The sequence below is a fragment of the Cynocephalus volans genome, chromosome 2 (assembly GCF_027409185.1).
Source record: "Cynocephalus volans isolate mCynVol1 chromosome 2, mCynVol1.pri, whole genome shotgun sequence".
Taxonomy (NCBI): Eukaryota; Metazoa; Chordata; class Mammalia; order Dermoptera; family Cynocephalidae; genus Cynocephalus; species Cynocephalus volans.
The window spans coordinates 169,144,556-169,171,302 of record NC_084461.1 but is presented as its reverse complement, the minus strand read 5'-3'; the positions used below and the strand labels follow the sequence as shown (position 1 = coordinate 169,171,302).

The following is a 26,747-nucleotide window of genomic DNA, read 5'->3' as shown; positions in this document are numbered from 1 at the left end:
TAACAGGCTGCAAGGTCCCCGAGGATGCTCTGCTTGGTGGCAGAGGAGGGCATGTCCTTTCACACTGCTGCCCACAGGGGTACTGGAGAGAGGCCTCGCAGTGATTCAGTGGCAAAGCCAGTGCCTGCCGCTGAGCTGCAGAAGGAAGTTCAGGATTTAACAGTGAACTACATTGCGAAGCTTTGGCAGACCAAAAAATTGAGACATGCATGGATACCATAGTGATCTCCATCCATTTTTAGGAGCTGGAGTGACATGATGGGGGTAAGAGACATTTTGGGTTTGGCCACAGAGTCCTTTTCTCTGGAAGGACCAGAAGTTCACCCTGAAGGACATTGAAGTTCTTCCCTCTCTGAGATCCAAAGCAGCAAAACACATTTCCAAGCACCACCTGAAGGAGGTGACTTGTAGGTAACAAGTAGGACTCATATTTAACGTGGAATCACGTACGCAGTGCCTGTGTATGGGGGTGGCGTACAATGGTACATGTTTCATGATGGCACTTTTAGACTTTCTTCAGAGGGATTCAGTCCAATCGCAAGCAAGTCTAGGGATGGATCTTCCAAGGAAAACCAAAGCAGCCTGCTGGTCATCTTCAACGTTTGGAGTAACAGTATTGCCTTTCCTCAAAAACATGTCACCCATGGGTGCTCAGGAGAGAGTTTATGTCCTCAGCAGCAACTCTTAAGGGACTTGCAACACTTTGTAAATAAACAGAAACAGCACATTTCATTGCATCTCACTCCAGAGCCTTCAACTGTAGCATTGTCATCCTAATACCTCCAATTGTGTCATTGACAGCCTCAATTTCTAGCCCAGTAATAACAATAATAAGGATGGAAAGCAGCCCTTGCTTTGCAGCAGTGAAAGTGTTTCAAAACATTTGCTACACATTGGCCAGCCTGTCATCCCGTTTCTGGGATGTTTAGTTAAGGATGGACCCTGAAGTTGGACTGTCTGAGTTTGAATCTCAACTCTGATACTGATTAGATGCTGTCAAGTTACTTATGCTGTCTGTGCTTGTGTTTTCTTAGCTGTAAAATGAGGGTAATGGTATCTGCCCAGGAGGGTTGTCATGAGGCACAAGCGAGTTAGTACATGCAAAGGGCCTCAATCGGCCTCTGGCACTGTTCGTCAGTGCAAGGGAGGTATTGGTTGCTTCTGACGCCGCCCTTACTCCCTTCCTAAAGCACCCAATTAGAGAGCACCAAGAGCAAAAACTAGATTCTTCACCTGGCACACCTGGGGGACAGGATGGGCAGCATTAACCCTATTTAACCAGGGTATAGGGTCTAATACAAATACAACACTTTACTGCAAGAGGTACTCTTAACCAGGAGGACTGATTCACAGGGACTACGCTTAAAGGGCCAGTATTCTACCAACATAAGGGTATTTGCTATCCCAAATAAATCATCTCATATGATCTTTTTCATTCCAATAAATCAGCAATCCCTAATATTTTGGGTCATGGGCCCTTTAAAAATCTGATGGAAACTATGTACCCTCTGCTTGAACAGTGCATATGTGTTAGTCCATTTCTGTTGCTTATAACAGAAATACCTGAGACTGGGTAATTTGTAAAGAAACAATATTTATTGCTTCCAGTTTCAGAGGCTGGAAAGTCCAAAGCCTAGGAAACATGTCTGGTGAGGGCCGTTTCTTGGTGGTGATCTGGGCATTCCAGCCCCTTCAAATCTCTGTCTTTTCCTTTCTGAATCTTTTCTGTGTGAGGTAAATCCTATTTCTTTTTAAGCTAATAATTGGCTTTCACCTCCTGTTATTATGTCATTAAGAAGTCCATTGTTCAACTAGCACTTAAGAAAGACTTCATTTAACTCAGAGGTTATAATGGGGAGAAAAAGAGACAGAAGGAGGAACAGAAGCTGGTCTGTGTTGTTAAACTTCATCCTGTCTCATGAGTATGCATTACTGAGAGAGCAGAAGACAGAGAGGAGGTGGTGACGAAAAAAGGAAAAAAGCCTGATTTTTAGGAGGTAAGTGACTCAATGAGATCTGCATGAGTGAAGAAATCCAGAGAGATGAGGCAGAAACATCTAAGGAGTGATGTTCCTTACATCGTAGCAGGTGAAGACTGAGCAGGTGGGATTGAATACCCTCCCCCCCAGTTTTTTCTTGTACAGTCACAATTTTAGAGCTAGAAGAAACCACTAAGACACTCTAGTCCAATTTTTTTCATTTATAGATGAGAATCAACCCAGACTAGTGATGTCCCTGCCTGAGGTCTCAGCTGGTAGGGGCAGGGGCAGGTCTAGCCTGGGTATCCATAATGCCAGGCTGCCTGAGGCCTCTATGGCTGAGAAAACATCAGGTGAGTGAAGAAATCTGGTAGAACTTATTAATAAGGTGATCATATACTTTATCATCAAAACCTAGATACTTTGAAGAGTAAAAGGGGATATCTTAGTTCATTCAGGCTGCTATAACAAAATACCGTAAAGTGAGTAGCTTATAAGCAACAGAAATTTGTTTCTTGTGGCCTGGAAGCTGGGAAGTCCAAGGTCAAGACACCAGTAGATTTGGTATCTGATGAGGGCCCTCTTCCTGGTTCACAAATGGCACCTTCTAACTGTGTCCTCACCAAGTGGAAGGGGTGAGATAGGTCTCTGGGGTCTCTTTTAATAGGGCCTCTAATCCCATTCATGAAGACTCCACCCTCATGACCTAATCACTTCCCAAAGGCCCCACCTTCTAATACCATCACCTTGGGGGTTAGGATTTCAATGTATGATTTTTGTGGGGACACAAACGTTCAGACCATAGCAGGGCAAACCCAGACTTACTTTTCTCTAAAACCTATTTGCTATTTTTCTTTTTTTTTTTTTCTTTACATAATCTGTTGCCTTATTGATATTTCTAGCATCAGTAATACTTCTATGTAGAGAGTGGCTCTTAGTAAGTTTTCAATGACCTTTAACTCACCTGCTGGTACTTCCAGTTGAAAACTCCGAGTTGTCAATCAAAAGAAAAGTTTCCTGGTTCTAACTCCTGTTACTTCTCTTTTCCCTTTCTTTCATCTGGATCCTAACATTCTCACAGAGTAATCCCATGGACTCTTGGGAGAAGAGTTTCACAAACACACGTGTGGCGGTAGGGTGGTCTCCGATGTGTCCTCCATCCTACTCTTCACTTCCTTCCTTGTGGAGAGTTTCTGTGTCAGAGAGAACACTCCATAGGGGGCCTCTCTGAGATTATTTCCCTTTTTTCCCAGATAGGAAGATACTGCTTCCCAGGTGAACACAGTATTTCTCCTTCCCTCAATAGCATTCCTCTCCGAGAAAGCAATGCTTTGATTTCTGCGACTTTTTTGCGTGTTAGAAACAGGCCCGCCTGCTTTCCACACTAAGTCTAGCTTAGTTAGAACTGGATCTAAATATCCTCCCAATGTTGGTCATCAATGACAACAGCACCTGTAGTCGGTTTCATGTAGCTGCTGTTCTTATGTTCCTGTGTTAAGCATTTATTCTTCTGGGACCTTCCGAGAACAGAGTGCCATTTCCGTAAGTGAGAGGAAAGCTGTTTCCCATTGGGATGAAAGATGTGAAATTGTGGAGGTGGGTACCTGTGCCTGAGGGAAATCTCACTTTTGGAAAGGACTCTGGCAGGGAACATAGGTGGGACACTCAATAGCATCCTCATGTGACCTTCAAAAGAAATCCCACATTTTTCCTTCTGCAACTTGGTAGCAACTGCGAACTTTGCTGTGGTGGAGGAGGTTAGGTTGTGGGTGTGGGTGCTTCAAATAGCGTTTGCAGAGTGGTGCCTCATCTAATTTCCCTTGCTAAAAGCAACTTGAAGCTTAACTTTTGTTATAGCTTTATCACCTTCCAAATTAAGATGTTATTAAATTTAAATTTGTATTGCAAAGCTACCAACATACCATGTCAGAGAGGTTTTGCAGGTCTATTCAGTGTAAGCCGGATTTGATTCATTAAGCTTTCAATTTTCTCTAAAGCCATGCTCAAGTGTTTGTGGAAGTATTTACAACTTTATTTGGGGGAATGGAGGAGTCTGTTCTAAAGATGAGGTGTACCGTACAATCATACCATGACATACTTGGCGGTTTACATGTTTTGAATCTATATGTTTGACCCCCACAGAATTTTTACTTGGCTAGTTATTGTCTGATTATTTTGAAAATGCATTTGTTTGAGGACATATCTTCTGTAAGTGCTTTGGATCAGAGTACAATACAAAGATAAACAGTATAGAAATAAGCTTGGTAGGGTAATGGAAGGACTATAAGACTGATTGGATGGAGAGCCAAAGACTGGTTCCTACCGCCCAGCTTCTCCTTTATCCAGCTGCATGACCACAAGCAAGCTACGAGCATTTAATAACAAATGCCTTAATCTCTTAGAACCTCAGTTTCCTCATTTACCTTACAGAGATCTTTGAGTTAATATACATGACAAACAAAGCTAATGTACTGTCAAAGTGAAGAATATTATTGTTGATTTTGTTGTCATGGATAATAATATATCTGAACCCTGAATTATGGTAAAAACTGATATAAGCAGGATTTGGCTCACTCAAAAATGTGGAAGGTGAGCAGAGGGAGACCTGTATGGGCATCCCTTTCCCCCAACACTTCAGGGACTGCCAGTGTTCAAGGCAGACTAGCATTGGACCGGAAGTGCTGTTGTTAAAATAGGCCTTTGTGAATTGTGTGCCAATATCACAGGCTATTTTCCAGTTGTTTAAGCAGAAATTGAACTGTTTGTTGCTCTGAAGGACCTACAAGCAGCATGGGCTGGACTTGGATATGGAAGAACAGGACCCAGTAATCAATATTGGAGGACTCCTAGGTTCTTGAGTTTGTCAGACCCAATAGCTAGTGCAAACTGGTGAATAGAAGGTCTAGTAGAAGCACATCAAAGCATCTTATATTTAGGATTGAATGTCCCATGGCTAAGAATGTGTATAAATAAGGCATTAAAGAGTCAAAGAAATATTTTAATCAGTGCTGCCAATGAGACAATGGAATAATGAAGGCCAGTGCAGAATCTCCAGCCATAGGGCTTGGGAAGAGATATTAGCACTGGAGAATTTCTCATGACTTGCCACAGCAGGCCCTGAGTTAGATACGAGTGAAGAATGGCAAGATACAAAACCTAGTGTGATGGATGTCCAAAATGAGGTCAAAGCATAGAAACAATAGTCTAAGTCCTAAAGTGCATTGTCAGACATTGGGGCAGAGTTATGGACCAACTTCTGGGGGGAAATTTGGGAGCAAACACTATCTGGCAGTATCATTAGAATGGAACAAGCAAGACCCTCTAGCATGTCCAGATTGATCTTTATTGCACTCAAAAACAATCTTTATTTGTAAGCACAGATTTGTTTTGATGTTGGTTGGTCGGACTTCATTCACGCCTACACATATTCTAACATCACGATTTTGCCATCTCAGTAGGAAAAAAGTTTCACAACCAATGTACAGGCATATTTTAGTGAACATCCTAAACTTGCAATTTTAGATAAAAAGGTCTGACTTATCACAGAGAGGAGGGTCATCATAACTGGGACATGTCAGCAGGAGGAAATGCTTTAGGGTAAAAATGCACTGATTAGGAAGGAAGGTTTAACCATAGGGCAGAAATTTAGTTATGTGGAAGTCAATAAACCCATGGGCAGTGGTGTACTGATAAATGCTTAACAACCAGCTTTCTGTGGGGATAGGAGAGCCCCGATTTCTAGCATTTGCTGGTTTCTGAGGTGTAAATAATTCCACTGTAACCAATTTCCACCATACAGAAGCAATGGATGTGAATAACCCTAAGAGCATACATAATAGTAAAAAGTATTAAAATAATTAGGATGTGATGAGCTTTGAGTATTTATTACTTTTGTTTATAATATAAATAATTTAATTGTAAGTTTATTTAATTTAATTTTTAATCATGTCTGTTTTTATCAACTGGCTCACAAAATTCCTAAAAATTTAATAATCCGTTCTTTTGAGCCAGTACAAGCCAGCTCCAGCACACCATTGCAAAAACAAGTGAAAAAACATCAGGGCATCTTTACAGAAAGATAAAAAGAGAAGGGAATAGCAGTAAAATGTTTCATTATTTATGAATAAAAAATGGAAAAATGTGGGTTTAGGTCATTTTTCATGCAAGTTAATGCATAACTATAGAATGATGATAAATAATGCTGTTGAATGGATCAATGTGTTTTGTCCCACATGTTTGGAAAACACTTCTTGTTAAACTTCATCTGCTGCAAAGTTACAATATACACTTAAAAATTATGTGGTGAAGAGCCTTTTTTAAAAATTGATTGTACATATCCATGGGTCACAGACCTGACCGTCGGCACTGGTGCCCAAGATGTGGTGATCAGATCAATACTATCAGCATGCCCACCACCTCAAATTGCAATTATTCCACATGTCCCTGAAGAACCTTTTTATGCCTAGTGTTTCCCAACTTTTTTGACTGTAGAACATTTTTGGTTTTTTTTCACAGAATACTTAATAATCTAATGGAAAATAGATGAAGAAACGTTTCTTAGTAGGCATGTTGTAAGTATCCTGTCCCTCAACCTTTGTTGTTATTGATATCAGTCAGATACTTTAAGGCATGTTGATCAAATCTGTAGATGCCATGGTAGATTTGCTAAATCTCTCAAATTTGACTGCACATCAGGTTCACCTGGAAGCATCCTAAAAGACCTACTAAACCGGAATCTTCAGGACCCAACAAGCGCTCTCTGTAAAAAATTCTCCCCATCAAACATGTGTGCTATCTGTAACATCTTTGGTGAAACTTTTCCCTATTAATTTGTTGATGTGCTGTGACAGAGTGTAAATTTTGGTGCAAGAGTGTGACTGATAATAAATTGTGAATTCAGTGAACTTTAGACATAAGAACTTATCAATGTTTTAAGATAATACATTTGAAATCCTCTTTAAAAAAACATTTTGCCACCAAATTTTAAGCTGAAGTCATTGGAATAATTCTCTAGAATTACAACTACATGGCTTTTTAGGTATTCTGTACAAGTTGTTTTTAGTTTCTATATACCAATTATCAAATAATAACCGATAAAATTTCAATGATGAAGGAAACAATTAATGGAGAATAAGATTATACCTTGTATTTTTTTATTCAGATATTTATCAAGTTCCTAGTATATTCCAGGGACTATGGGCCAATCCAAAAAATGAGCCATCGGGAAGAAGATTAGGGAGATGTGTATTCATAGCTGTGCATGAAAAAAGACTCAGACCACAATACAAGGAGCTGCAATCTGTGTGACTGTCTAATCCAATGGACTCTTGGCTACATGAAAACAAGTATAATTTGCAGAAGAGAGCAGGTAACAGTTTTGCTCAGGTGTGTAATCATCAGGACTGAATCATTATATTTACTTCTGGGCATAACTACCTGAGGCATTTGGAATAACTAGACTATCTGCAGATGATATGCCCAAGGTAATGCAGAGATTTAGAAATCAACGCTGGGCCAGAAAAGAAGCTTTGAAATTGGGTTGATTATTGTGGAGAAGAGAAAGTTTGGGAGATGTAGTTATGTTTCAATATCTAAATGACCTTTGTGTTCACAATGAAGAGGTCCCAGATGGGAGAGCCAGGGTCTGCAGAATAAAGTTTCAATGAGGTACATTTCTGTACAAAGGGCAGTACAAGGAAGAATTACTTAGTGATTATAGCTGCCTAAAAACAGAATAGATGCTGGTTCTCAGTTACTTGTAAGTTTTTAAACAAAACTTAAATGAGCACCGGAGGGCCTGTTATTATAAGGAATTCAAGTATCCAATGTGAGAATTGGGTAGTTAATACCTAAAGTTCCTCCAGCCCTTAAGCCTATATGTTTCTGTTATATAGGCAGAAAACACATGGCTGCATCATAGCTAAACTCAAATGCCACCTAAAAAACTTGCATCATGGAAGTAGACTCATTCTCCAAACACATAGGTTATTTGGATAATAGTTTACATTACAGGGCATTTATGACCATTCAATAAGTAACACTGAAAACACATTTCAGAGATAATGTTTAATTTCACAAAGTTTGCATTTCATATATAACAAAGATATATTCAGTTTATACACATACAGAATGTACCTCCCATAAAAGATTTTTGGTTGCAGTTTACAAACAGAAGGTAATTGCATGAATTTACCAATCTTTTCTTCATCTTTAAATATGCACGCTGTCAAAAGACAAAAACAAAATGTTTCTCTGCTTTATACTAAAACTGTGGATTATAGCACATTTGTGCATACGGTTATAATGAACTACAGACTTTATTTTGAGGTGGAAAACTTATAACATAGATGTTATCATCATGCTCTAATACCAGCATTGGAATGAGTTTTAAAATTAAGTTTATTCTTTCCCCTTAATATATGTTAATTATAAAATACTTGGAGGAACTCAAAAGTCAAAAGAGAAGAAAATTACCCATTGTGTCCCTGCCCGAAGACATCGCCCTGAACACCTTGGTGCATTTCCTTCCTGTCTTTTTTCAGCACTACATATTTGGTGTAGTTTGTTCCACATATCTGTGATCATATTGTATCTGCATTTTGTATCCTGCTTCTAAAGCACAAGCGATTTCCTCTGTTTGATTTGACTACATAATAACCTACCTGGTAGATTCCCTATCATTTTGTTAAACTCCTTCTAGTAAAGAATATTTTGGTGATATTATAGTGAGTTCTACACTTTGAATACTGTGAATTGTTATAGTCTAGACTCTTCAGAGTTTGGGTAAACTGTCTCCCAGGCCAAGTTTATAGCTATTAAGAAAATACGTAAAAAGCTGACAACTGCTTATAATTTTCACTGTAAGGCCCTTACAACTGCTTCAGATCAGAAAGCATGGCTGAGGAGAGGTTGCCAAAATTCTAAACCATATCAATTTCTAATCAGGGACCTCTCCTCTTACCCTTGAGTCTTTCCTGGATACCCCTGAGTCTAACCGCCTAGAGGAGATAAGCAGCTAAACAGTGCCACTTCCTATTTAGTGTGGAAGAGGGTTTGTGTTCATCTCAACTCCAAACATTCTTCATGTAGGAAAAGAATAACTTTCAAGTGACTCTCCTTGGATTGTGTAACATATTTTAAAAAGCTGTCTTGCAGTAAGCCATGGGTGAGGCCCCTTAGCTCCATTCTGCTGGTGAGATTGAAGGTACTTTTAGTGCCTATCAGCTCGGCTCTCCAAGACCTCATCGGGAAAATCCAGAGGAAGCTCAGTTCTGCAGGAAACTATTACTTTGTGCATCTTACATGTGTCAGGTGTTGAAGATCTGGCTAGCGGCTCATGTAAACAACAACAACAACAACAAACCTTGCATGGTAGCATGTGGATGAGGGAATGGTGTCCTATGGGATACTCTTGGATAATATATATTCAGAAGATGAAGGACCAGTTGGAAGCAGTTGGGATGAAATCTCTCTATATAAGCATTTTATATATTTAACCAACTGTTGCCTAACAAATGTAGAGCAACCAAGATCATTTGTAAAACACCTCTTTCTTCTAGAGTTAAGAAGGGTGAATAAAAACATTTATGTTATGTCAAGCTTTAAGAAACCAACATTTCAGTGGTTTTCTTCCCAAGCCAGAAAAATTTATTCATTCATCCATTAATCCAACAAATTATGTGGCTGGTGATCTGGAGATGAATACATACTTCCATACTCAAAGAACTCATTGTTGTAACAGACAAATATTTATATCATTTTAATGTGGTCTTGAAAGAGAGAAGTGCATTGGATTTTATGAGAATATTTAAGCCGACCCAGCTTAAGGTGGGTAGGGAATGGGGGGAAATGCCAGAGAAACCTTCCTGGAGAAAACTGCATCTGAATCTGTTTTTAAAGACCCAGGTGTTTTACTGGCTGAGGAAGGAAAGAAGGATGGGTGTGTGGGAGTGTTAAGGCAGGGGTGGTGGGGTAAGTGAATGGTGTGTTCCAGAGAAAGGGACAGCACCAGCCATGGTATGGAGAGGGTAAGGGATCAAGACTTGTGTTCTAGCAGTGATATGTTTGAAATGCTTATTGGACATCTATAGAAATGTCATGTAGGCAGGTAGAGGTGTGTGCCTGCAGTTCTAGGATGAAGAAAGAGAAGGGGATTTAAATTTGGCAGTCACATGGTATTACACCGTATTTACATGTGTAAGACTAAATGAGGTTGCCTGGGAGAATTATAGTTAGAGAAGGAACCCTAGGACAGAGCCATGGAGACAGATGGCCCTAATATTTAGAGGGTGGTCGGGGAGGAGGAGTCAGCAAAGAAAACTGAAAGGGTTGCTAGAAATGTTGCGGGATGGGGGGACCAATAAAGTGTCAAAGAAAAAAAGTCTCAAGAAGGAGGGAGTGATCGATGGTTTCCAATATTGTTGGGAAGTACAGGAAGAGAAAAACAGGTAAGAGAGTATTGGATTTGGTGGTACAGAGATCATGAATGGCCTCGACAGAGGCTGTTTCAGTGAAGTGGTAAGGACAGCCAAACTACGGAGGATGGAAGATGGAAGGTAAGATAAGGAAGGGGAGATGGATAACCGCAACCCTTGACGTTGGGTGAGTGGGTGTTCCTGCCCGTTCCTAAGCACCATTCAGAAGAAAGGGAGGCAGCTTGTGGTCCTCTGAAGGGCCTGCTCAGAGCCACAATGTGCTAGGTCACTTATACCAGGGTGCCAGGGTGCACTGATCCTTGATCATTAGACTCATCTCAGGTTATTTATGAGCAGGGAGTGCTCTCCAGGCTCATATAATGTTCTTAGAACAGCACCAAGCACATAGCCAGTGCTATATGAATTTTTGTTATAATTGTCCCAGTTTCTAGGCAAGCTTTACTGGCTTCTAAGAACAAATTATTTATGTAGACAAAATCATTTTCAGGACGTATGAAGATACAAATCTTACACATGGCAAAAACTGAAGCATAAAAAAGAAAAATGATTTGCCTACAGGGGTGTCAGTCCCCTAGTTTAACAGTCTACTCTCTTTCTCTCTGTGAGTTCTGGTTAAGATGGGAAACCTTCAATAGGGAGACTAGATTAAACTACCAAACAAGGGCGGAGCAAGTGAAAAGGAAAACGAATGATAAAGGCACATACAGACAAAAACATTCATGAAACCCATCAAAATAGAAGTAAATACATCACACAGTGCACTTAAGTTTTGTACCTGTTTGCACAGGTAGCTGGAAGAAGAGAGATAGATACATGGTGGACTTTCAGTTTTGGTTTATTCATTGGTAGAGTAAGAAATATTCACGTAGACATGGAGGAATAATGACCAGTGGTGCAGCTGCTCCTCGTGGAGGAATTTCAAAACTTGCCTTATGATCGAACTGTTCTGGAGATCAAGAATAATGTAGAAAGCGCGTGTAAACATCTTAAACTCCCCCTTCTCCGAATGCCTTTATCACTCCATTCAGCCTTAAGGTCAGATTCTGGATGTTTCTGCAGGTGTTTCTCAATGTGGCTGTCTCATAGGAGTGCTGTGGACAGTAAGAGGGATACGTAAAGGGTTCAGTACACAGTAACTGGTCCTCAGTGCATCTCCCAACCAAGTGCACACGCCCTCTGGGCTGACGACCAGCGTTTCCTGTTTATTATTTTCCTTTCTACCTCTTAACTCGATTGAAGATGCTCTCCATACAAATCTAGTAATAACAGCTGCTAACATTTATCGCGTACTCAAATGAAGTCAGTCCATCCTGGAAGGGAGGGTTGTCATCCCATGTCACCGGCCGCGGAGTCAGCATTCGGCATCCCGGTCCCGGAGCCCAGCTCTTACCGGCCGACTCTACCACCGATAGCTTGGCAGACCTGCTGCCATATCCACCCTGCTCACAAGGACAACTCCGCCGCTAGCAGTCGCCAGGAACGATTGTGTCCCCGGTTTCTAGGGCCCATGCAAAGGTCATCTGATTCACCCAGATGCAACTATCTCACCGACGTCCTCCTGAGCTCCGTGAACTTCCACCTTGGCCGAGCACCCGGTCTGCACCACCGTGCCCTCACTTCAGCGGCCTCAAGGCTAACCCCCAGCGTCACTTTCTTAAGTGGCAACACGGGTGCATGTTTTAACACGACACAGGACCTCACACATCCCCGCGGGGGCCAGCACGCTGGCCTATCCCAGAGTGCCGGCCCGGGTAGAGGTGCAGATGGGTTGCGGGAGGAGCGGGCAGAGCGGGCCGAGGGCCGCCGCCAGGGGAGCCGGCGCGGAACAGGCCCAGCGACCGGGACGCAGCGGGCGGGGCGCGAGCGCGCCAGGAAGGGGGCGGGGCCGCTCCACGCCCAGCCCGGAGGCTCCGCCCTGGTGACGTCACTGGCCAGGCCAGCCGGCGCCATTTTGAAAGTGGAGTCGCCTGCTGCTCCGCTGCCGCCCGTCGCTGTCGTAGCCGCCGCCGCCGCCGCCGGAGCAGGAGCACGAGCGGGGAAGCCCCAGAGTGAAATCCACCATCCTGCTGGCCGGCCTGCCCGCCCCTCCTCCCTTCTACCCCGGCCCCCGCCCCCTCCCCCCACAGGTGCCATCCGCCGCCATCCGCCCTCTTTGCCCCCCCATCCCCAGGTGAGGGGGGTGAGTCCGGGGAGCGGAGACCCCGAGGAGCCCAGCAGGGTCACCATTTGCAGCGCAACATGGCAGGTAAAGGAGAAAGCCCCCTCGCCCGCTGACAGGACGCCGCTTCCTTCCTCCTCCCTCCATCACCCCCCCGGCGACCACCGGGGCCTCTGGCGGGGCCTCGGGGCGCCCCTCGCCTTTCGGGGAAAGGGTCGAGTAGGGCGGGGAGGGCTCCGGGGGAGCCGGGGTCACCGCGAGATCGAAATGGCTTTGGAAATGCGGGCTGGAACCTCGGCTTGGGTGGGGGTGGGGAGTGTGCCGGCGAGGCGTGGGTGGGGCGGGGTGGGGGCGAGTGCAGATTTGTTCCTCCGTTCCCACCTCCCTCCACCCCGCCCCCTGGCTTTTTTGCAGACCTTTCGTTTAATTCCTACTTTCCTCTCTGCTGCAAGCCTCTAGGGTGTGTATATACATCCAGGTATTTTGCACTGAGAAGGAAGAGCGCTGCATACAAGTTAAAATACAATGGGGGCATATGTGTACCCCCCCACCCCCCGTGGTCCTTTATATTTTTGAGACTAGAAGGCTGAATTTTTTTGTTTCGAACCATCTCCCTTCTGTCTCTTACGCTTTACGACCAAAGGGTGCAAGGCCTTTAACACCCAGCAAGTTGCATGAAAAACATAATTTAAACTTTGCGTTGTGCATGTTAGCTTTTGTGCAGATGTCTTTTTCTCAAAAGGGTTTCGTGCAGTCGAAGAGTTCGTTGAAAGAGTTGTGGAGTTCAGTGATACAAATAGCCAAGGGAGAGAGATAGAGATTAAAGCTTGGGGCGGGTGGGGGTAGTGGGAAAAGGATGTATGTATCCAGAAAACCAGGTTGGAGATGTTTAGCCAGGAATGGGAGGGGTGTAAGAAGAGAGAGGTAATTGCTTTGAGGAGGATTTTGTATATTTTGGGGTTGCTGAATATCTTCCTTTATCTAGTATATTAATTCCAGGTTTAGATTCCGTTCCTCCGGCGATCCCAAGACGTTTTCACATCCCTTTTCGGTGCTTGGAAGTGGAAATAGGAACATTCCGAGACTAAACTGATTTTCCGAGCTTTTTCAATATTAGATAGATAATTAAACGTTTGAAAAAGTTAACATGTTCGATTGGCTTACGGTTTGTTGGAAGCAAGTTGCTCTTTAGCCTTATTGAATAATGAAATGAGATTAAAATTGTTTTGCCCAAGATGATGGCAAATTAGTAAAATGCATTCTTTGCCAGGCCCTTTGGATTCTGAGGGGTGAGGTGAAGGCAGGCCGCACAGGCTTCCTTTGACAGTCTCCCCAGCAGCTTTCATTTCGGTTTCTTTTCCTCTCTGTCTGGAGCCGGTGATTTGCTGGTCATGAATGCAAAAGAAATTGGTGTTGTGCTTGCCGTGTGCGCGCTTGGGCTATAGGTTCCCATGAATCATTACTCCTCAGGCAGAAATGTTCCCGAAGTTTTCTCTGCGTTCCCTGTTTCATGGTAGTTTAACCTTATTAACTCTTCTGCAGGCTTTTGGTACACTTAAAGGAAAACTCTTACACTTTTGGTATTTACTGTTTTCTTGTAGGTCGTGCTTGAATGTAAGGCTCTCACTGTATTTGAGGGGGAAGGAAAATGGACGGGAAATTCGGAACATAATGCACAGTGATGACCATAGAATGTCTGCATCTAAATATTTCATACCTGGAATCTTTCTTTTCTTTTCTTTTCTTTTTTTTGTAATGCAGTAGCAACTATTGGGGACTAACCTTTTTCCAAATTGGTTCTCTTGGTGGTAGGCATATGTGTGGGTTGTTAGTATCATGCCAACCCTGAATGCAATCTCTGTGTTTACGAGAGTAAACATGGACAGAACTCAGTTTTAACTGGTATGTTTTCTTTTTCCAGGAGCTGGAGGAGGGAATGATATTCAGTGGTGTTTTTCTCAGGTGAAAGGAGCAGTAGATGATGATGTAGCAGAAGGTAAGAAAGCATTTAATAATGTAAAACTTGAATATAGAATCTTTTCAGAATCGCAATTACTGAAGGATTTCCTTGAAGCTGAGTCTATTATAGTTTAAGAACATTTTGTGTTTATTGTCCAAGAAATGGAAGAATAGTTTTTAAAAGTAAGTTTTCTGAAAAATAGTCTTAAATCACTTTTGCTATTTATGTCTAGACTTATTTTTTTTTCCCCCTAATGTATGGGAAAGGAGTAGTAATAACGATACATGTAAAACTATCACAAGAAAGCTCTGAGGTCCAGATGATAATTTCTTTGTTACATAAGTTCCACGTACGAATCAGTTGGTGATGCATTTTCACATTAGTGAATTGTTTTTAGATAATTAAGTTGAAGTAGGTGCCATGAGCGTTCAGCTCAGAAACATTCTTGATGGCGCCTCTTAAATATCTATGGGAAGATTTTTAGCTGCTTTTGAGCTTGCCTACTTTGGGAGTGTGATGTTGATTGGCATATTCTGTGAAGAAATGCTGGCTCAAATTACTCATTTTATTGTCTTGCAGGGATTGATTTAGGTGGATAAGAAAGTAACAGTGCTGTGAATATACAGCTTGTCTTCGGGGAGCTTATTATATTCTTGTGCAGTTAGAAACTGTGTATGTTCAGTTGAAGTGCTTTCATTCCCCTTCCCCTCCCAGATTTGTTAATGTATTCTAAAAGTTTATCTAAAATTTTGGAACAGGTTTTGCATTCATTTGAGATGGTCTTAGGCAGTGGAGGCATTATTTCCTATAAGGTAGTTGCATTATTTGATTGTTCAGAAATATTATGTAAAGTTCAAATTTTAATAGTGTTCTGTGCCTTGAATTGCAGCAGGAATTTTCCAGACAAAATTCAGATAAATTAAAACATGTACTTTTGGTTTTTAAAAATGTGTCTAGTGAAAATTTATAAATCTGTTTTCCTCATATTAAGGTTATATGTCTGGCCTTCCACCTTCAGGGTACTGTTTGTGTTGAGGGTTATTCCAGGTGGTGATAGGATGATGACTTTCTGGTGAGCCAGCTCAATGCTTATGTTTGCTTGTGTCCATGTCATCTTTAACGAAGTGTCTGATCAGAGTGTGGTGAATCATGAATCCTACCAGAAGCCCACTGGCATACATTATCCTCGTCATATTTTACAGAGCTCTTGAGTTTCTTTTATGTTGGCTTCCCATCTTTTTTAGATGAGAAACTAGAAACTTAAAGAAGTTAAGAGGCTCACTGATTGTTACACAGATCCTGTGAGTCTAGGTTTCAGGTGAAACCTGTGGTGTTGGACTTGTTTAGAGAAATAAATCCTAAATTCGAGGGAGGAGTCGTGTATTACTCATTTTGTACCTGTTGAATAGTAGGCACTCGGATACTGGATCATTAGTTCCATGCAGTTGTGTAATACTCACCAAGTTATGAAAGTGCTGTGTACTTGGAAAATATTCCTTGGTTGAGTTCCATTTATTCCCTTTATCAAAGTTCTCTTTAATGCTGAGCACTGAGGGTATGTGGTGTCTGGAACATAATCCCTGCTCTTGAGGAGCTCAAAGTTTGCTTGTTAAACTTTAGGTAGAAAGACCACATGGATTTTATTTAATCAGAAGAAATTCATGTTCCAAATTGAACCTCACTTACCTAACTGAACGAAATGATAGTTTATGATAGTTGTGATGAACCAGTTAGAATTTTCTTCTGCTAATTCTCAGTAGTTGCCTTTTGCTACTGATTCATTAAATCATTTTCTTTTGAGGTTGTTAAATATTATCTTAACATACAGTTCATTCCTAGCATCTTCAAGTGCTGAGACTTGGTATGCATATTTTAGTAAAAAACATAACTTATTCTAGTACCTATATCTACACAGATGTGTTAAATGTAAAAAGCACCCAATTTTTTCAAATTACACTGCTTTAATTTGGGTATTTTTGCATTCTGTAGTTTGCATCTCATGGTCTTATTTTACTAAAGGGAAGCTTTGTTTTCTGAAGTAAAATGAGGTTATAAATACATTTTCCCCCTAGGTTTAGATTATAATTTCTAAACAGGTTGCACGCTCAACCTTTAGGCTTAGCTTGCCTGTTTTCTGTTAATAAGAGCATCTCCATTTCTCTCCCATCAGAGTCTCCAACTTGTCTCCCCCTTATTGCAGTGAGCTACAGGGCTCACCATTTTTACTTCTGTAATGCTTTAATCTTTTTATTCCCACTTTCACCTTTCAGTTTGGCACTCTCTGTCATCAGGATTGCAGTAACTTCCTAAGTGGCTCTCTGCTTCTTTGTCCTATATTTTGCTTCTGACTTAATCTTAAGTGCAGTCCCAGTTTTGTTGTTTTCCTCAGGAATCTTCAGTGGATCACAGTATCCACTGGGTTAGGAATTAGGTTCAGACATTTCAGCCTGGAATGTGTGGCCTTCTCCAGTATGGCCCCTACTTCTGTCAGTGTATTTGCTACTATGGCTAATGGTCCAGCAGTAAGTGGATACTGTTCTTCAAACAAGCCCTATACAGTCTTACTTTTAGGTCTTTGTTTTTGGTGTTTCCACCTTGGAATGCCTGACATTCCTCCCGCAGTTCTTCTCTAATCAGAATCCTGCTCATCCTTCAAGTAATACCTATGTTCCTTTTAGTTAATTACCTCTTTTGGAAATACATATTTTTCAATCTTCCTTTATAGCACTTTGTTACATAAATGTATTTAGTAGCCCAAACCTCTGCTTTTACACTGTAAGCTTAGTGTAGAACTTAACTTATTTTTTGCTCTATGCAGGCCATCCTATCTAAACTGCTGTGCCTGGAGCAGTGCCTGGCACACAGTAGGTGTTGTGTATTTGTTGAGTGAAGGACTATAAATGTTACTGTTATAATTAACGTTTTTTAAACAAAATCAGTTTAACAGTTTTATTTGAGCAAAGAATGATTCATGAATTGGGTAGCACTCACCGGGAGAGGTTCAGAGAGCTCCCTGTTAGGTCTCGAAAGGGAAAGCAAACAGATGAAAGATGGAATGGTAGAGATTTATTTTTTGCAGTCATGGATTTATTAACTTGACAGGCTTTATAACTGAATTGATGGTATATGCATATACAGCTGAATAATACAAGAAGTCAAGAGACGTTGGGTTTTTACCCTAGCCCCAACACAAACTAGTGTATGTCACTTTGGATAAGTACTCCCCTGGGTTCCTGTATGCTTAGCCGTAAAATGACAGGACTGGATTGGGTGATTTCTGCTGTTCTTTATACTCTAATCTTGTTAATTCCCAAAGATATCTTAGAAAGAAACAGCGCAACATTATTATTACTGGCAAGTTAAATTGTTTGGTATGTTGGACTCTCTAGGGACCTTAGTTTAAAAATGAGTCTTTACTGGACTTAGCTGTTCAAGGGTCAGAATTTTTCATTAGGTACATTACAGAGCTAAGGTAGAACTTAAAACATTTAACCATATACTCTCATTGTCTTTTGGCCCATGAAGGCCCTTCCAGAACATTTACAACTTATATTGGGATGCTTGCTCTATTACAGTCTTCTTCAGGCACCCTAAGTAGTTTTTTTTTTACCTTTGGTATAGCTACTTGTCTGGGGGGAGGGTGAGTAAAATCTCTGTCATTCTGATAGTCTTGTGTCAGAAGTTTTTATTTCAGTCTTCGTGGTAGCAATAACAGCATTATATAATTTTTATGCTTTTAATTTTTCTCTTATTGACAACTTTTTGCCAGGAGATGGTAAGAAGTACAGACTCGGGTGCTAGGCTACATGGTTTGAATCCTTCTTGATCACTTATTAGCTGTGTGATCTTGGGCAACTTAATTTATTTTTTGTGTCTGTTTCACCTACTATAAAATGAGGATAACAATAAAACCTGTCATATAGTGTTGTTTTGATGATTTAAATGAGTTTATACACACAGAACAGCACCCAGCACATAAGAGCCTTACAAGCATATAGCTATATTACTTGAATGTTTATAGCAAATAAGGAAGTGTAAGGTAACCAGGGAATTGTCATTAATGACTACCAAACATTTCTTAGCCCAGGTGAAGGAAATGATATGTGTATGTGTTCTATACATATTCTTTGATTCCGCTAATAAGAAAGTTCAAAAAACATTCAAAACTAAGCTATAGGTTTAGAGAGACACACACGAAGCTGGTAAAACTATAAAGAAAAGCTGCACAAAGTAATCACTCTAAAAGCCAGTATAGTGGTTCCCTTTAAGTGGTAGGAGGGAATAGTGATGGAGAAGGGCTGGGGAGGCTCTTGGGGGAGGCTGTCTTGACCTGTATGGTGGTTGTGTAGATGTTTGTAATGGCTGGTTAACCTGGACACTTTTTTTTGTTTTTGATTTTCTCTGTTATGTTTTCACAATAAAAATATTTTTTTAAAAAGTCTACTACTGTACTAAAGGGTTTAGAATGAAAAATGGCAATCCCCTACCTCACCTACTCCCTAATCCCTAGTCCATCTCCTGAAGGCATTTGTTCAACACTTTTTTTCTGTATTCCTTGGTGTTTAATTACTTCTTTTGAGAATAAAATGATGATACTTCTATGTCTTGTCAATTTTGGATATTTCCAGTTTACTTCATTTTCTAGTATATGAAGTCTAGGCTGTTCATGTTATCATCCCCCTTCTTTCCGCATCACGAGCCAGATGTTCTGTCACATGCTGTGGTTAAGTTAGAAGTCTGTGCTTACATTGTTATGACCACGCACATGTTTACTGCCCAACCAGTAGTGGCTACTAATTGCCTGTTTGTTGATTTGCATATACTTCTCTCTGCATCTTTAAAAATCTTCATTATGGAGATTTCAGATATTACAGGAAGTAGATGGAATGGTATGAGGGGGTCTTCAAAAAGGTCATGAAAGATAGAATTGAGAGATAATATGGGTCACTCCATGACCTTTTCGAGGACCCCTCGTGTAATGAACTTCCATTGTCCAACGTCATCAACTTGTGGCTAGTGCTGCCTTGTTTACACTTCTGTCACTCGACCCTTTCCCAGCCCTTTGCTGTTTAGTAATAGAAATATTGATTGTTTCTAAAATCTGAATTCAACAAAATAGAAGACCAAGTTTACTTTAAAGTGAAATAGTAAGGAATTTAAAAAATATTTTTGCAGTAGCAATTCTGATAACCTGTTAATTTGTTTAAATTTTACTTGAGAAAATAGATTGTTAAAAATTTAAATACTTGTGGATAATCTGAAGTGAGCAATATTTGGGCAAAATATGGAACGACTATTAATCATTTAAGATGGTTATTTTAATTATTTTAATGTAAAATTTCATTAATAATTTTTTAAATAGGTAATATTTGATGATATTAAATATTTAACAGTAATTTTCATCATTTTAATATAAGTATAATTTCCTCATCTCTGTATTTGATAATCTTAAACTTTTTTTCATAGGATATTATTTTAGGATATGATTTTATTACATGAAACCTGATTTTATGAAACTTGGTTCCAAATACGTTGTATCTTTTCAAAACTTGTTACTTCCTGTTTATTTTTGGTGGGATTTATACTTATAGACTGGTTCTTGGAAACTGTTTTTTAAGTGGTAGAGTCTAAATACTTGTATGCCCCAAACAATGACATAAGTAAAATTGTGAGAAACAAGTGATCTTTAGGGTATCACACAAAATTTTGTATTTTTTAATCCATTCCATATGTTTAATGCTACAATATAAACAGAATTTAAGCTCATTTCCCTTCTGTGTTTTTAGATTTAGTCACTAAATCTAAGGTAAGTTAGTTTAAAGGTAAGTTAGTTTAAAAAATAGTAAAACCTTGTTGTTTTTCAGATTTCAAAATAGTGGCACATCAGCTTTATTCCAAAACCTAATGACCTATGGCAAAGGTCTTATTTAACATTCTGACCTTGCGTGATGCGAGGCACTGCTCCTTTCTCTTAACACTAGCATCACTATTGGCTGAAGTGTAGTAGACCTCACTCAGTACAGTCACTTAGTGTAAGTTTGAATAGGAATGACAGTATTGATCTAGTATTAGACAGTTTCCTTGTTTTATTTTAAGTTCTTTCTCATTTCTTTATTGCTAAAAAAAATTATGAGATAATGGCTACTGAGAACATATTAGCTGACATTTTGTCTTAAGTTATTAAAATAAGCCAAAAATTAAACTTAGGTATTTCTTAATACTCTCTAATAGGGGACTAAATTTTAAGATCAGTCAAGTCCTTTAAAAATTGTGGAATAAGCAGAATGATGAGAGATATCATTCTGAGAGATTGTTTGAAGCAAAGAATTTATTAAATCAAATCAGTAAAGAGGTTCCCATATAAGGTTACTTCAAAAAGTTCGTGGAAAAATAGAATTAAAAAATAATGTGAATCTTTCTGTGAACTTTTTGAAATACCTTCATTATGGTACATATTTGCACATATGTATTTGCCTCGTTTATCTTAGAAGTTGAATTGCAGGAAGAAAGGTAAACTACATTTTAAATTTCTTATGGTGTTAAATAGGAAGATGGAAGGATTGGAAATAGTTGTTTTAGCTAGTATGCTCAACTATAATCTCTTTTCTCTTTGGTAATAATGGAAGTTATAATTGAGCAATCAAGGGTCCATAAGTTCCTTCCTTAGTAGAAGGAAAGAGAAGTAAAGACCTGGGTACAAATTAGATAAATTGCTTTATAGTTAATATAAGGAAGAGGTGGCATGGCCATCTTAAGTAATCATGGAGGCTAGCCATTTATTGAGAGTATGAGGCACTGTTTTGGGTGCTTTATATGTATTCATTAATCTTCACAAAAATCCTATCAGATATTAGTAAGTAGACACTGTTGGGAAGGTTAATTTATTAACTATGTAACTTGAGCCAGCTGGTGGAGCTAGGATTCTTACCTCAAGTCTTTTAATTTTCCTAATGTAATTTCATTTATTTCGAAATGTAATCTTTTAGTTCAAGTTGAAAGTATTTGAGGTTGTCAGAATGTGACTTGCTTGTAACGGTTTATTTGTAATAGTAAATTATTTTTGTTTTGAAGTAAATTCAATTTGGAAATATACTGAATTTTTTGCTAATGGCTATAGATAGGTTATTAGGACTTTGTGAACTTTTGTGAAGTCGTGTGTAAAACTGGGTTGTGTGTGTTTGTACATATGTACGTTTTTCTAGTCAGAGAGCGTTCATAACCATGGTCAAAACAGCTGTCATTTAGTCTAGTGGTTCTCAAAATGTGGTCTGGCAACCTCTGAAGTTACTCAAAAGGTCTGTGAAGTCAAAACTATTTTCATAACTCATATATTTATTGAAAAAAAATCCGCATGTAAGTGGACCCCGTGCAGTGCAAACCTGTGTTGTCTAAGGACTTGCTGTAATACTAACGTGACATTTGCCTCTTATGCTACTTTGTCATTTGTAGCATTGGAGTGAAAGCCATGTGGGTAAATCTACTGGCATCTTAGCATGAACCAAGGCAGTGGCACCAGAGGGTACCAGTAGTTGTGGTAATTTTCATCGCAGTGTACTGGCAATTAAAAAACTGCCCATTTTACTTAAGAATGACCTTTATGCAGCGGTAAAAGCTATTCGTTTTATCAAATCTTGGCTTGCGTACAGGTCTGCCAAGCATTCTGCTTGACAAAATGGAAAGCGCACCTGAAGTACTTCAGAAGGGAGCACGGTGCGGTGGTTGTTTGCAGCAGCAGCCGTGCGGCAGCTCTTTGAGTTTAGAGCTGAGCCAACTGCTGTTTTCATGGAACATCATTTTGATCGGAAAGAACTGCTGACAAACTGGTTATTCAGATTCAGATATTTGGAGATGTTTTTCCTAGTGAACCTGTTCCCACATTGGACAGCATTTGTTGTCCATGATACAATTTGAGCTTTCAAGCAAAATCAGAATTTTGGAAAACGTGTATCTACCATCATGAGCTTGATAGCTTCATAATATTTAAAGATTTTTTTGGATGAAATCAGTAGCAGTATTAATGAATACAATTTTTAGTATTGTGTAATAAAATGGGTCAACATTTGGGAGATCTGCATAACTTAGTGAATCAGTATTTTACAAGTGACCAGTGCATGTGGTGTTATAAAATCATGCATAAGTGCAGACGAGAGAGAGCATTGGATTTTAAGGTAACAGACCACTGATATGCTTTAAGATTCTATAAACCTTTAAGAAACTACTACTTGTTGAATTTTGGTGTAGTGTCAAAGGGGGATATCCATAACTACTTGGAAAACCCATTAAAATACTTCTCCCTTTCCAGTTACATATCCGAGTGAGACTGGATTTTCTTCATATATTCAACTGACACAACATACTGTAATATGTTGAATGCAAAAGTAGTTAAGAGAATCTTAATTCTGTTAGGCCAGACATTAAGGAGATTTGCAGCAACATTAAAGAGTGACATTCTTTTCACTAATTTTTTATATTGTGTGTAGAATATAGAAATATAGTCATTTTTCATAATATCTGTTAGTGTAGGGCTTACTATTTTACAATGAATTTTAAAATTTAAAATGTCTTTGGTGTCCTCAGAGTTGAAGAGTTTAAGGGAATCCTACTATCCAAAAAATTTGACAACCGATGGTTTAGTCTGTAAATAGATTTCATTTCACTAATAATGCTTTAAGAGTCTTATGAACCACAAGATGAATCATCAAGATAGTGTACTGCTTTTCTGCATGAATGTCTGTAAAGCTTTCCTATAAAAGTGGTTTCTGTGACTTGAGATTTTTTCAAATTAGATCTGCCCTAAACCGTTTCATCTGGTGATCTCAGTGAAGAGACTTTAAAGTATCTTCAGGACTTTAAAGTATCTATTTTTAAGCTTACTTCTCCCTTACAGAGATTAAATACCAGTAACAAACATATTTGCCAGAAATACTTTAGCCCTGAAAGTTTTTTAGGGCTTTTCCCACAGTGTTTCTGCTCAGGTCCAACTATCAGTAATACTTAATGTAGGGTTATTGAACTCTCCTTAGAGCCTAGTATTCTGCCATTTCTGGATTGGCTGCCTGATCATTGGAGCTGAGTTGGTGACCTTGACATTGTGTTTTATTTTGAGCCTAACACATAGCAGTTTGATGTGTTGTCTTTTCTTGGAAGAAAGACATAAACCTGGCGTGGTAACTATTTCTCAACACTTCTAACTACTACTAAAGGGAAGGAAAGAAGGAGGAACCGTGTTTTTCTGTAAATCCTACTAAAGTACTACATAATTCCATTTTTTATTTTTGTTTACAAAAGTACTTCGAGACCTTTTTATTTATCAAAGTAGAAACAAAGAAAACCAAACCTATGCATATTACAATAAAACTGGAAAATGAAGAGAAAAACTTAATTACCAATCAGAAAAAAAGGATACAGTCTCTTGAAAAGGACAACCATAAGATAGTAATGCCTAAACTCTTAAGGATACAGACAGATTGAAAGTAAAAAAATGAAAAAAGATGTGCTATGCAAATACTAACCTAAAGAAAGCTGTTGTCACTGTATCAGTGCTATAGACCTAATAACATAGCTAAAAAATATATAACACAAAAATTGTTAGAATTAGAAGACTAAATATGCAAATTCAAAATCACAGTAGATTATAACATACCTCTCAGTTATTAATCACATAAGTAGACAAAAATTCCATAAGGATAAAGGCAATTTAGACAACGTGATTAATAGAGATGTGGAACATTGTATCTAACTGCAGAACATACATTATCTTTTTTAATTTTATTTTTTAAGCTATTTATTTATTTTTTGGAGGCAGGCAGGTCCAGAATCCAAACCCTTGACCTTGGTGTTATAACACCATGCTCTAACCAACTGAGCTAACTGGCCAGCCTGGAATTTATTTACTTATTTTTTAATTGAAACATATTGATTGTACATATTTATGAGGTACAGCTAATTTAATTTTTTCTTTTATAAATATTATGATGAACATCTTTCTGAGAATCTTATTACTACTTTAGGGTATATTTCTGGAAATGGCATTGCTGGGTCAAAAGGTGTGATCTTTTTTTATGGTTTGTGGTTTGTATTGCCAAATTGCCTTAGAAAGTTGGTGTTGATTTTCACTTCCTCCAGCAGTGAATGGGAGTGTCCATTTCCTGACTTCTTGACAATACCTGGCACAATATTAACCATTCAGAAAAGTCTTTTCCAGTTATTTGAGCGTGCTTAAGTGTAGAATTTGTTTATGTCCTTTGTCTATTTTTCTGTGCTCATGCTTATTTTTCTCTTATTCATTTGTAGTGTCATAGCCTTTCTGCCACCCCGCCCCCTTGAAGCGTATATTCTAGCTGAAGAAGCATACATTCTAGTATGGAAGCTCAAAGAAGAAATAATTTGCTTTTACAGTACATGGGAAAAGCTTTCTAAATGAAGTGATTTGGAGGAGGATGTTGGGGGACAGACAAAGGAGGGTGAAGAGTAAGGAAACAAATACTTGAGAACTGTGTATTAGTTTTCTTATCTGTAAATGGGATGTACTTGCCTTGTTATTCAGAGGATTAAATGTACATAAGTGCTTAGTTTGGGTACACATTAAGCACTCAGAAAATTCAGTTGGTACAGTTATTTTGTTATTTAATGCTTGATTGACAAAGTTAACAGACTGACAATTAACAAGAATAAAAACCTATCATAGTCCACAAATCAAGATCAACTAGTTGTTGTTGACATTTTGGGCACATTATAGGTGCTTTCAATTAACATATGTTGGCAGTAATGAATAGCACTTTAGCTTGGTTGGGTTAGGAGTTTGGGAAAGCCAGGGAGAGGAGATTGGTTTCATCAGAATTGGGGTTGGGCTAGGGTCTAGTGCTTTGACTATTTGACTAATTTAAAATTAATGTGGGGCAACAAAAGTTCATGCTTGTTCCTTTTTCTATTTTTGTCTTGTTTTTCCTTTGTTCTCAAGTTCCTCCAGTGTTTTGTTCATTCCTATGATTGTACACTCTGCATCATCTCTCAAGAGTAATATAATTGGGCAGGGGTGGAGTGCGCATTGCACATGGACTAAGGTCCAAAGCATCCTGCACTTATTAGGGTCAGTTTCTCGTAGCACATAGGGGTGGAGTTTGGGAACATGTGAAGGTGTGGTATCAAGAAAACCTGGTAGAAGTACAGACCAGTAACTGCTGAGACTGTAAAAAGCCCTGGTCTTAACTCCCCTTGCTACCTCGGGCAGCATCGTAAATGGTATAATTTTTTTACATTATAAATATTTTCTCTTTACCCTCTTTCTTCCGTTCAGCTGTTTATATTATGACCTATTCCTTTACCAGAACCTTGAGTAGGCTGATAAACATATTGAGAACCCTTAGAAAATTCTACAGGAGTCTGAAAAGAATAGAAAATTTTATTGTACCAGTGAACACCCTTACTTTTTGCTTATTCAGAAGTGTGTTTTGTTTTGTCAGAATTGTATTATCCTGATACAGCAGTTCTCTAGCTTTACGTGCATATGAATGTCCTGGGAATCTGTTAAATGCAGATTATGAATTTAGGTCTGGAGTGCAGCCTGTGATTTTGCATTTCTCACCAGCTCCAAGTGATGCCAGTGCTGCTGCTGCTTGTGGTCAGTAGGCTGCAACTTTGAGTGCCAAGGCAGCTGAGGGGAAGGGAGACCAGGTAGGGTAGTGTCCTAATTTTTTACTCAGCATTTCTGACAGACTGGAATAGATCTCACATGCTTTTTTCACATCAGTTAACATTTGTTCAATAAATGAATAAAACGCTTCCTTGGGAGCTTTGTACTAGCTGTTTAAAGAGCAGTTTGCATCATACTACTACACATTAGCCATCTCTAGTTAGATTAAATTTGTTTGTACTGTACTTCAAGTTTAGCTCAGGCCATGATCTTGCTATACTTAGTAAAGGTTTACTTTTTTTGTTTGTTTGTTTGTTTGTTTGTTTTTGTCGTTTTTTTGTGACCGGCACTCAGCCAGTGAGTGCACCGGTCAGTCCTATATGGGATCCAAACCCGCGGCGGGAGCGTCGCCGCGCTCCCAGCGCAGCACTCTACCAAGTGCGCCACGGGCTCGGCCCAGTAAAGGTTTACTTTTGCTAATAATATGCCTTTTTAAGTAGATAGTCCTTAGTGTTATGAAAAGGGTGAATTTTAAGAAGTGAAATCTAAACTCTGTAATTGGAGATAACGTTTTAATTTTTTC

The 26,747-nt window shown here is 39.4% G+C and overlaps 1 protein-coding gene and 1 long non-coding RNA gene across 3 annotated transcripts in view; one reads left to right on the top strand and one right to left on the bottom strand.

Moving 5' to 3' along the window:
* Positions 1 to 11,231: 11,231 nt before the first annotated feature.
* Positions 11,232 to 12,242, bottom strand: LOC134370999 (uncharacterized). Its single transcript, XR_010022692.1, has 2 exons — positions 11,963 to 12,242; positions 11,232 to 11,505 (listed from the first exon to the last, which is right to left on the bottom strand). It is a non-coding gene; the product is annotated as an uncharacterized LOC134370999 (long non-coding RNA).
* A 112-nt stretch (positions 12,243 to 12,354) lies between these two features.
* Positions 12,355 to 26,747, top strand: part of PPP2R2A (protein phosphatase 2 regulatory subunit Balpha) — a 75,335-nt gene continuing 60,942 nt past the window's right edge. For both annotated transcript variants that reach the window (XM_063086378.1, XM_063086377.1), the window contains exons 1-2: positions 12,355 to 12,659; positions 14,494 to 14,568. In XM_063086378.1, the coding sequence (XP_062942448.1) occupies positions 12,653 to 12,659; positions 14,494 to 14,568 (82 nt within the window). In that variant the 5' untranslated portion in view covers positions 12,355 to 12,652. The remainder of the gene's footprint in view (positions 12,660 to 14,493; positions 14,569 to 26,747) is intronic.